Source organism: Liolophura sinensis, chromosome 1 (genome assembly GCF_032854445.1).
Source record: "Liolophura sinensis isolate JHLJ2023 chromosome 1, CUHK_Ljap_v2, whole genome shotgun sequence".
Taxonomy (NCBI): Eukaryota; Metazoa; Mollusca; class Polyplacophora; order Chitonida; family Chitonidae; genus Liolophura; species Liolophura sinensis.
The window spans coordinates 24884514-24896846 of NC_088295.1; the positions used below are offsets into that span (position 1 = coordinate 24884514).

The following is a 12333-nucleotide window of genomic DNA, read 5'->3' on the forward strand; positions in this document are numbered from 1 at the left end:
CGTTGACTCACGGTTTGCCACTATCCAAAATCCAACTCCCCACACTGAGGCGGTATCCTACGTACCTGAAGTGAAAGTATAAGGTTTTAGACGTTCATATCTAATGGAAGCAAACTGTTCATATTTATATACATGTGTAAGTCTTCTTCACTTTTACAAAGAAGGGTTATTTCAACCTGTTTTATATCAGTTGCTTACGTTTCACTTTCGGCTAGTTGTTACGGTATGTCCTATACCATGTGTGTAGATGAGTAGTAACACACACTGGAGGTCACATATTGCAGTGTCACTTGTTTTGTGCTGTCACAAAGGCTACACACATAGGATTAACTGCGTGATTATTTGTAGTGCTTTGTGTCATTTTGTGACACATGTTGTACTTTCTGTGTGCCTCATACTGTAGATTCTACGAGTGATATTGTACTTTCTATAGGTGTATATTATGGGTTAACCTGTGTGCCGAATGTTGAATATTCCCCGTGGCACACATTGTAGGTTCCGTCATATTGCACTTTTTAGGTGCATAAAATATTATGATTTTCTGAGCGTCCAATGTGCAAGCATTTCGAAGGATAAAGAGTATTGCCCTAACACATCACCAGTCGTCCAACTGGCTTTCAGATCACGGTGAAAGCCAAATTTACACAGATGCTTCGACATGCAGTCCTCAATACCTAGCTTTTCTCTCAAACCATCACTTATTTGCTGAAAGACGCCTAGCATTTCTGAATATATCATCCGTCCATTCTTTGATTGTAGACGATGCAACTCCTGCGATATGAATCTGCGATATGTCACTTGTGAACAAGGAAAACAAGAACAGAAGGCCTTTCGCAATATAAGCACAACGTGGTACGATTGGACTCTCCTTTTCAGCTGGCGCATCCATCGAAAGGCGCTAATAGCTTACTTGCGTGGTTTTGCCAATGAAATCTTCAAAGGGAGCACAAACAGTGGTACGGTGAGCAGATTCTTTCCGATGTTACCAAACTACACGTATATACATGTAACCACACTATTTGGAGAAATAGTCACGAAGAAGTTGGTATTTTATTGAACAAAATATCTCAAGGCAAAGAAAACAATATTAATGCGTTGAAATAACACATGGTCAATTTAGAATATACTGCCATGGTTTTGCATGCATTTTTCAGTTAGTATATCTCAACAGGAACATTTTGCAGTGAAAGACTTACCATTTGCAACTGACTAAAGTCTGCTCATTTTCTTCATGTGTTATGGAAGAATGTACGCACAAAATTTTCAAATTTACCCCTGAAGTTCATTCGTAAATATCTGAAAGAGCAGAACTTTATTCTCAGCAATATGCATTACAACACATTATAATGGTAATTTATATCACAGGGATTTATACAAATAGAAGTCTTATCGGTATGACAAGTTAGGAAGGTTGAAAAATGTGAAAAAGTGTCAAAATGAGCAGTGGTGGTTTTGTATATCATCTTTAATCCATCTCTCATATTTATAAAACGCACCTAGAAACATCACCACCCTCTTGAAAAAAAATCTTGATTTCATATGTTGCTTTCCAACATTGCTGCTAAAAATCACAATTAACGTTTCAGAGAAATGCATAAATACTATGGATTTACCTCATACACGTGATAAATCTTAACAAATTATTTAATTTAAAGTCTGAAAAAAGTACCTAATCAAAATGGCTTCATCGATTAGACTTGGAAGCACATTTATCAATTATCTGAAAGAGTCTGTATATGTTTACGTGTTTGTTGGATATTCATGGATCCAAGGCTATCATACTACAGTAAGTTGGAGCGCTACGAGGAAAATGTTGACTGATTTCGCCCTTAGACCTTCTGATATTTTCCACAAATGAACCGAGCTGACCATTTTTATTACAGCTGAAACCATGTGTACTTCCGCTGAATGGTACTGATCTCAGGTCAACTCACTGTCCGGTAGCGATTAACTGCAAACCCTTGAGTGTAAGTACATCGATAAATATTGGCGACCAAGTGATTACCCAGCAAGGAATGAATGACTTCGGCAAAACGAAGCAATTGCTCGCCTGGCTGGATATAAAACAGAATTTACTCAAACAAACATATCGACTGTGATCACACAATAGGCTATAACGTGAGCAAGACCGCTTCTGCAGGATTTTACACCGATGGCAAGCTGCACAAACACTGAGGAGTGCTCCTTTGGTGGGAAGCCAGTGAACATTACTTCCATCGACAAAAACGTTTGGTGAGGAATAGTACGGATGTGAAAGGTATTTCACGTAGGCACTTAGCTGTGAAAATGTTTTAATTAATAAGCCAAAATGGTCTGGAAAGTTGCCAACTTGGAAGGACGTGGCTAGTCAGAAATTCATTTATATCAGTACCCCATGACGTGCCCTTTATCCAAAACGACTGGCAAAGAATCAATGGAATCGACTTTTAACGTGCGGCAATTTTGCGCGAGCAGTGTGGTATCTGTGACTGCTATTGTATTCCATAATCATGTGATCCACTTCGGTTTCCTCTAAGTGACTCATAGAATGGAGGCAGACGTGGTCGTCGTTCATTGAACTGCGTCCATACTCTGACATATTCATTCCTCCTTCACCTCGTTTTCTTCTCTTCGCTTCGCAACACTTAATAGCCTTCCGGAAAGCGCGTTGAAAGTTTTGAGAGAAAAATGCGTATATAAATGGGTTTACCATCGAGTTTGTGTACGAAAGTACGAAGGAGAAAACTCTTAAGTAGTAAAAGGTATAGGTATTCAAGAAAGATCTAGGAAAGTAATTCGCCCAAAGCCAAGTTACGTGAAATGGCAACCAAGATATGCCAAACACAGCTACAAGCACTATCACCAAACGGGTGGCTTTTCGTTTATTCTTTGTGGCTTGACTCACATTGGTTCTATCGGGGGCTTTCGTCGCCCAGAGATTAAAGACGGTCATGGTGCTAAATAAAAATATAGCAACCAATGGAATAGCGTATCCAAGAAAAAACAGAACAAGAAAATATATAGGTCGATGACTGCGTCTGTGTCCCCAGTCATCAGCACATATGTGTATAGGTTCCGGTCCGTACTGTGTGTAAATCCTCACGGTATAGAAGATAGGCCATGGACTGGCCATGGCCAACGAGATGATCCAAATGATGGCACAGACACTTAACGCAGGCGCTACATTCCGGGCCAATTTGGTGTGGATAGGGAAGGACACAGCCATGAACCGGTCCACAGACATGGCTACCAGAGTCAGCACACTAGCTATCATGCTAGAATACTGAAGAAAATGCACTGAGCGACACATGAAGTCACCGAAAGGCCAGCTTTGAACGGTGTAAATCGTGGCATGGAAGGGAACACAGAACAGTAGAAAGGTTAAATCCGCCACAGATAAGTTCAAGATGAAGACGTTCGTTGTGTTGCGCGCTCGGTTGCGATTCTTTAAAATGACGAGGATGACCAATATGTTTCCTATACATCCGAATAAAATGACCACTGAGAAAATAACAGGTACTACAATCCGCTCTGGTCCCGGTATGCAGCACATTACTTGTGTCTCCGTCCCGTTGATAGGTAGACCTTGGGAAACGTTGTCGGAACCTGGAGGGAGTTCACAGTGACATTCCATACTGGAGTTGTACCCAGGTTCACAGGGACCAGTCATGCTCAGGTGAACCTAGCATAGAGTCACGGGGACCACGCTGTCGACATATCCCTGCAAATAAACAGAAAACACATATAAGGAAGGTTTAAATATCCAGAATTAAACAGCAATGTAAGGTACCCCAGACATCATAAGTATTATCACACGTTTTAGACAGACAGACATTCCTATGCCACCCGTCAACCAACAAGGACGTTCCAAGTGAATAATCGCGAGGCCAATTCCCAAAAACGACATATAACACAAACCACCAAAGAACTAAGAAAGCATATAAAGTTCGAAAATAAGACGGAATCATGCAAAGAGAAGCAGCCAACAGTTTTCATTGAGTTTTGAAAGACGCAATGTATGTTCTAGGCGACTTATTGAAATCATTAATCAAATCGTGTACCATGCTAGAATATATGTTGTCGTAACAAAATTTGTATCTCAGCTGCACTTTGATTGCAACTGTTCAAATATCCAACGTGGGTTGAGCGGAATTAGACACAATCATGAAGCATAGAACCAAAGATTCTGCACGCTCGGCCCATATTTACTCCCAAGAGAATTATACTTATTGTAATACTTAACAAACTTCCAGTGAAGGCGATTGATGGAATAACATTGACACACTAGTTTTTTTAGTAATGACTTGTGACGTTGATTGAAATCGTCACACAACACGCAGCATCTAACAAATGTTACAAGGAAAGATGTGTACACACCATTTGTAGGACCCTTCGGTATACTGCCATCCAAGTAAGGATATTTTACAATGTCAAAATTGAGACTATCCTTCCTGTCGTAAAGTCTCCGAAAGAGGAAACCGTTTTGGTCTTTGTACAAATGTAGGTCCAGATAGTTTCGCGTGGGACCATGTGGACGAGTGATGATTATAGCTCAGCTCATTTCTTATTAAAGTAAGCACATTTCTCATTAAAGTAAGTTAGGCACGCACAGACCGTTACAAGAAACACATTACTTACATACTTGAAGTATAAGTCGGTTCCCGAAAGCAAGCTTACGGAAGTACTTTGTAGTATACATACCCAAAGCTCAACACTAATGTTTTGTGTTACGCCGAGATTGGTATTAACATTTAAGCCTGTTTTAACTTTTAATACACATTTCAACAACCGGTCCCAGAATTTTATCTTGACCTTTGGGACTGTGTCTGTCATTTATGTTATGAGTTGTGAATACAAGGATTGTGTTGCACTTAATTTATGACTTTGACTTTTGAAAGTCTTTGAAATGAAAGATGACAAGATCCAAAAACACAATTACACAATGCGCAAACTGCTAAAAAGAAACACAGGATAAAAACTCCATAGAACTATGTTTTTTCTAGATTGTAACTGGTAAAGGAAAGATGAATATGACTGACGCCGAGAAAAACATCCAGTAGTGGGATCGTGATGAAGTTAAATATGACATATTTTTCTGACAGGTGATCAATAAAAAAAGTCCCATTTGACTAGGACCGCTAGGAGCAAGTTAATAGGGCCAAAGTGCTAATAACAATGAACTGTTTTCTCAAAGCAAGTGCTTTTCCTTGTAAAAAGATCAACAAAAGACCGATAATAGGAGCATTTAAGAAACCTTTGTAGCCTGACTTCCCAGAATACGGTTCATAGCTCTAGGCTGTGTCGTAGGCATGCACTGAACGGAAGACCTGTGGTCTGTCCTTTCGATAATAAAAACGAACATCAGTGAAAATTAGTGATCAACATATTGCAAAAAAAAACCCACATCTAACAGTGCCCTGTCCGGAAATCTTGGTTCAGAGAGACGTAAGCCGGAATCGTTGAGTGCCATACGTATCGCTGTTTATAGTTCAGTAGCAATACCAAGAATTTGCACATCTGCGCTGACCGATTTTATAAAGATGCACTCTTTGCGGTGAGAGCAATAAATCATTAGCGAGACATTGATTCCAAAATTGGATTTCTATTTTACAGCTCTGGGAAGTACTTGTTCATTTCACTAGGTTTAATTGGCCCCGTTAAATGACCGCTACCGCGCAGAAAATTTCAGGCTGAACTGATGTACTAGGCATCTAATACCGACGTCTATTATCAGGACGAGAGGCCTGTATCCGATTATAACCAACTCAGTATTCTATCTGAAAGGTAATTTTCTGAACGTCTCTCTAAATTTCCGTGTCCCCGGGCATTTTTAGAGTGGCTTGTTCACTCTGCCTTCGTATCACCCTCTCGCGCAGAATTTGCAGTGATAAGTTACCCCGTTTCTTGAGAAACCGACGAATAAGACTTCTTATCTTAAGTGTTTCCACTGTATGCACAAACCACTTTTTGAACGCCTGTTATAACGCGTCATTGAAATTCAGTATGTAAATATTGTCATGTTAAGCGTAAAATATATTCTTTTTACCATTCCTGTATCTACAATAAATGTAGACAGCTACTATTTTTCTTATTTTAAAACCATGTTAATCACAGCCAGTTATATGTCATTCGATGTTTTAAGAAATCCCGTTATTGGCAGACTGATTCCCACCATCTACACAGGTACAGAAGAATCCACATTGTCCTTGGACGTTGACCTCTGTTGCTATATGCAGATGATGACCTGGGCTGTTGGGTGGCTAATCGTTAAATTAGACGGAACAAACGCTATCAGACTATTTTACTCCGCAGACTAGAACCACGGTTGCTGTAGGATAACCTCGATCGAAGGTGTCTAGAATAAAACTTGTTAAATTGGGACGTAGCCGTCTACATGTGAAGCGAACCATTTTCCCATTTATGTGGACACAGGTTCTATAATCTAGAAGGCTGATATATTTTTCTGAGAGTTAAAAAATTCTGTCTGAACAAGACACGTGCTTCAAAGTGTTGTACCGTGTGCAATATTCGTGGTTTCAGACACACGTTTTAGCAAGCAATGCTTGAGTGATATGCTATAAGCTATGGAACCTTACACAAAGATATAATCGAAGTGGGAATCAGGTTCACCTACCATCAACGTGATGAAGGATAAACGTTTGGTACAGAATTCACCTGTGTAAGTGTATTATACTGAGGGAAACCAAATATGAACCCCCTATCAGTGCTGTCTGTATAAGCCATCCAAACTCTTGATTGGTGCCGCTGGCATGTGCTAGAAAAGTGAGGAGAGCAACTACGTCGTGAAATCCTGTTCGTCTGCTTAGCTGAATGTAGCCTAAGGTGATTAAAGAAAGATTTTGTTGTCTGGAATCGGTTTCGAAAAATACTTTTAGTAGATGACGACAAGAAGGAGCTTCCAGAGTGAAATCTTGAACAAACGTCCTCGTTTATTTGAATGACTTCAAGACACCGTTAAGGTAGATAGAACAAGAGATTTTCTCAGTGACGTTTACCCATGGGTGTGATAGGCTTGCGTAGCTATAGTGTTTAAGCCATTGGCATATTGTCGAACTGATGAAACCTCTAAACGTGATGAAAAGATACTCTGATGACAAGTCTTTCAACAATTACCAGCCTACATGTAGATTTGCCCACGGGACATACACTGGGACTGTTATGAGCATGACACAGTTTTTTAAGATCATGGTTGTCAATGTTCGTCAGTGTTATTAGGTCGTGGTATGCCTTGCTGATTAGCATGAGCATAAAATAGTCAAATTATACAATCGGTCGTATAGCATTTTTAGTTGATGGAATAATTAATGCACGTTGCTCTTGGTTGAACTAACACAAAGTAATTCCAGTAAACACTGTTTAAATCATGAAGTCAATGTAGTAATTTTCATCGCTTTCACCGATGGACATGTAAATGTGGCTTAAAATAGCTCTCATTAACCTTTAAACGTGGAAAATCGCAAAACCACGTATTTTTCGATAATAGTGCCCACCCAACTACTGAGAAAAAAAAACATGTTTTTTGATAGCGTGACACCTAATTTATCAATGCATTAATGATCTGACCGACCTGATGGCGATTCAGATTGTTACATAAATCAAATAACACTCTGCTAAATTCACCTCTAACAAAGATAAATGTGCAAGAACATTTTCTACACAGAACATCGTGTTGTGCTGGTTTCAAAGCGATAAATATCTCAGTTGTGAACTGCTTTCCCTTGAACGGATTCCTGTGCTTGGCATGAAAAAATGGCATGAATGAGACAATGATTAGATTTATAGCCAACCTGTGAGATAAGAATGTTATGATCCATTCGTTTTGCAGAAATGTGCTAAACAAAAAACAACGGGTTGAACTCAACTGTGTTAAGTACTATTTTAAACCTGTTTCATAATTATCACTTCATGAAGAATTCTCCCTCTCTGTGTTACCACGTTAATCAAATCCTCACTGACAATGACAGGCAATCATCAAGTGATCGATCATATGTCTATCAACAATAACCGAATTAATTACCCAACTCGGACGATTTCCATTCAGATGATGTTTTTAACAAATGAACAAAGTGCCTAACTTCTTTTAGTTAGGACAAAAGAAATGTTTATGTCGTGCATAATGGAAAATTTAGGTACAAGGAAAATGATTCTGTCCATACGGAGTGTTTTCTTTGTCGAAGTAAGAATGCCATGCAACAAAATATTTTTCGTGTCCTGTAGAAGGTATAAGAGAATTATGTAAACGAGAAAGACAATAGTTTTATGCCGGTTATGTCAAAAACTTTAAAACATTGTTACCTAAAACTTCTTACAAAGGTGCAATGCCTGCTCTACATTATCGTGGGCCGGGTCACACCTAAGATCATAAAAGAGCAAGTTGTAATTTCCTGGCTTGGCTTTCAGCTTTATAGTTGATCGGTATGAGTATAAAGGCTCGGGCGGGGCTGCTTACTTGCCTTCGGTAAGTCGTCTCAGTGAAGTAACACTAGATAAAAGTGCCGTGGAAATCCGTCCTGTAACAAGGAGGCACATTACATACACTCTAAGGACTCCTTCGTCATCATGTGACTGAAAAATTGTTTAGTACGACGTTAAACCCCAAACACTCACTCACTCACTTATCACACTTGAGGAGCATAACATTATGTCAGGTCAAAATGTCAAAATTAAGACAAATCTAATTTGACAATATTAAGACAAATTAACGTTCATGTTAAAAGTATAAAAGCGAATATTGTGAACATAAGCATTTAGGTTTGTAGTGAGTAGGATGTTGACCTGCATGTGAACTATTGTCTTTCAAATCTAGCCTATAGCGCATATCCAAAACAATGACAAGTATTTATTCTTCAAGATGTAAGGAATATTTTAATATATAACATTCCTCTTTTGACAGAGAAATCAGGCAATTATCAGCTGCTTATTAAGGAAATGTAAACCGGGTGTGCGGCATAATCCAACAATCAGTGGAGGTCCAGCGGCTGCCAAGGCCCCAGAAGCTCTGGAATCTTGCGTAAGAGGGGAAATATAGGTATGTCTGCATCCACAATGTGGTCATGACGTTATTTTGGCACAATAAACATAATCAATGTACTTTCTTTTCATGCAATATCCACGGCACATTGACTTAAATTAAACAATGTTTATTACACATGCATTTGTAATAACCGCATCTAAAATCAAATGCTCAAAATAAGTGGAAAATTTATGAGGATTTGGAAACCGCAAACGGGATGTCAAGATACAAGTAGCGTTTATTGGAAATTACTCTAAATTTTCGGTGAAAAATTCTACTAGAATCCGAATATCTTAATTTTGCAATGTATATATATATATATATATATATATATATATATATATATATATATATATATATATATATATATATATATATATATGAATATGGTACAATCAATAAATCGGAAAAGGAAAATCCATCCAGCTTTATGGTACAATTGTGTATTCACTTGATAATTGTTTACTGCCATACTTGAGAATTTGCCTGTTATATAATGGCGGTCAGTTTTATAGGTTGACTGGTGCCAGGGCTAAATGATGTACGTATAAGCACATTATATTGATCTTTAAGGAACGTTAATTTAACACTGCTCAAACAGCCTCACAAGCATCGTCGATCCCTCACCCGCATTACGACACAAGGAAAACTCAATATTTTAAATGTTCTTTGCGCAAGAAAACATGCAGGCGGAAAACATGTCATGAATTAGGGCATTGAATTAAATTACATTGTACAACAGTGAAGCAAAAATTGAATATTCTCTGTGAGGTTTGTTACAAAAATATGTTGCGTTGAAAAGTGGGGGCGCCAAAACATATTTTGACTCCCTTATCTCCCACAGACACTTTCAAAAGTACTGGGGTACCGGCCTCTCGGCTCGCCCGCACACCGCACCCCACTTTCAACACCACTGTTTGTAGACTTCTATGTTTCTGATACCACAGCGCGAAGATCAAACGACGTACAGAATGAAAAAGATTCATAACTTCTGAGGACTAATCAGTTATTGTGTTTTGTATATAAAATGTTTGCTAAACAATGATATGAATTGTACTGTCCTTTAAACGTCCTCTGATGAAGAAGTGATAACTTATAAGCAATTCAAAATATGCCTAATTTTTTAAGTGCAGTAAATACTGAAAACAAAGAGTCCAATTCAGCTTAAGTTGAGGTTGTGTTTACAGTTATCACCTTCTAGATATATGCAGTAAATGGATGCCACTTTATCGATAAAATTCGAGGGTTTTCACATCGTAATTTAAAACAGAAAATGCATGTGAATGATTTACAATTTACGATACAGTTCAGGTTTGGAATATACAGTACAATATGCTGGTATCGTCGTCCCATACAGTTCAGGTTTTGAATATAGGTCCGTGACAAGGTCCGTGAACCGGGTTAATTATCAACACTGTGTTGGTCAAGTTGGTCTACAAATATCTGGCTTGCCTCATGTACCAGTCTAATGATGTCTGAAACTATTCCTTGACAGGTATGCGGCGTAAATAGCACGGCCTAGACACTCCCTGGCATCCATGTGCATTGAACTCCCCTAACAGTTAATTTATTTTCCATGTTTCTTTCACGCCTCACGAACCCACATGTGCAACGCTTTCAAAAAGAGAATGCTATAAAATTGCAACCACTAAGGATAACGGGAGCGCCAAATTTGTAATGAAAAAGGTAGTGAATGAGAGCTTTATAAAATCAAACAGCATCCATTAGTGTAGCTCTGTTCGGTGAAAGCATCCAACCATACGCGAATGGATGCTTTCTTCTCAGTGATTACTTTATGCGCACTAAAATGTTCAGAATTTGTCAAGAATGAAGCAGAGTAAAACCGAACAGAAATTCATGCAAATAGTCAGTGATGGCCTTGCAGCTTAGTCACATACTGCAACATGTCGGCTGTGAACAAATTTATCAGCTAGGTTGTTTCTCCAGCTGTGCAGCAGTACTATGCCGATCACGCATAGCGAGACTTCACGCGTCTTCTGTATGAGTTTCCCATTCCCACACACCTGTTTGCCAGTAATGAGCTTACACCGAATTCTCAATTACCTTCCATCAATCAACATCCTGGGGCCAAGAATACATGATCTGTTCTGAACCTCTTCTATAAATACTGGGATCAAAATAACTGAAGTCTAATCCTTCTGTCATTATAGGATACAGTAATCCTAAACGGAAGTTGCATTTATAAATCCAAGTCTGATATTTGGCTGCAATGAACTTTTCTATCTAGTTCGAGCTGCAATGATCCTCAGGTCAATCTGCGGTTCAAAGCATGCTCTAAACTGACACATATCATATACTGTGATATTGTATTCGACGTTTAAGTATATAAATAAACATATAACATAGTTTTGATGATTTTCAAAACTCTGTTACGTTCATCTTAAATGCTCGTTAGACTTAATCAACTGTACACAACAACAGAAATGCTAAAAGGCTAACATCTGAAGACATTCTAGTCGAAGGAGCCGAAATGCATGCATCAGAGTTCACCCTAACGGATCAATCTGTTTACTCTATCAGTGTTGTTTTTAAACAAATTAAAAAAAAATAAATAAAAAACACCAACACATTGATAGCCGAGTGGTTTAACTTGCCCGCTATCTAATAAATACTGCTATGAAATTTGGTTCATTCGCCCAGTGAGAGCCCGCTAATCTGCTAAAACGAATAAGCTAAATGTACAAATAACTTCTGTAAACTTCAACATACGATGCTAAAAAAAACTGAAACTCACCTCTTGTACAATATTCACCATGAATTTCCTGTAAGAATAATGTCGATGTTTCATCACAGAATGTGTCCAAACGAAGATGATCAAAATTTCTTCACACCAGGCAGATCTACCCGCGCTGTAACTTGTACCCATAAATCCGGCTTCCTTGCTGTTGGTATAACGATACTTTAAGCTTTGGAAGCGAGGAGTGTAGTTAGCAGCTTCCCCCTTATCGTCTTCATTAACACCCACTCCTATGTCCAGAACAAATCGGCTAAATACCTGGGAGGTGAGAGAGGATGCTACATGCCGCCGGTCACCCAGAACCCATCGATATTGGTATTATGAAGATCTAGCGCTACCACTGGCGAGCGAGCAAGCCTCGTCTAAGCCTGTCGCGAGCATGCTCCGGTTTATACCGTGGGTTAACAAACTATATAGTTGGAGTCTCATTCAATTGCCTGAGAAACGGCTTAGGACGACTCCCAATAACACCAGTTATCTAGCTTCATCTGGCGCCTACTAACAATCCAACCGGCATCGCCTGTTCTCCAAGTGAAGACAGTCTGTTCATTGCAACCAGTTG

General features: G+C 38.9%; 1 protein-coding gene across 1 annotated transcript; it reads right to left on the reverse strand.

Moving 5' to 3' along the window:
* Positions 1 to 1061: 1061 nt before the first annotated feature.
* On the reverse strand, positions 1062 to 3322 carry LOC135482087 (galanin receptor 2a-like). The gene has a single exon (XM_064761922.1). The coding sequence runs from the start codon at positions 3287 to 3289 to the stop codon at positions 2411 to 2413; it is 879 nt and encodes a 292-aa protein (XP_064617992.1). The 5' UTR covers positions 3290 to 3322; the 3' UTR covers positions 1062 to 2410.
* Positions 3323 to 12333: the final 9011 nt, after the last annotated feature.

Excerpts from the sequence above, each read along its gene's own strand:
- LOC135482087 (XM_064761922.1), bottom strand. The coding sequence starts at position 3,289 with ATGTGTCGCTCAGTGCATTTTCTTCAGTATTCTAGCATGATAGCTAGT.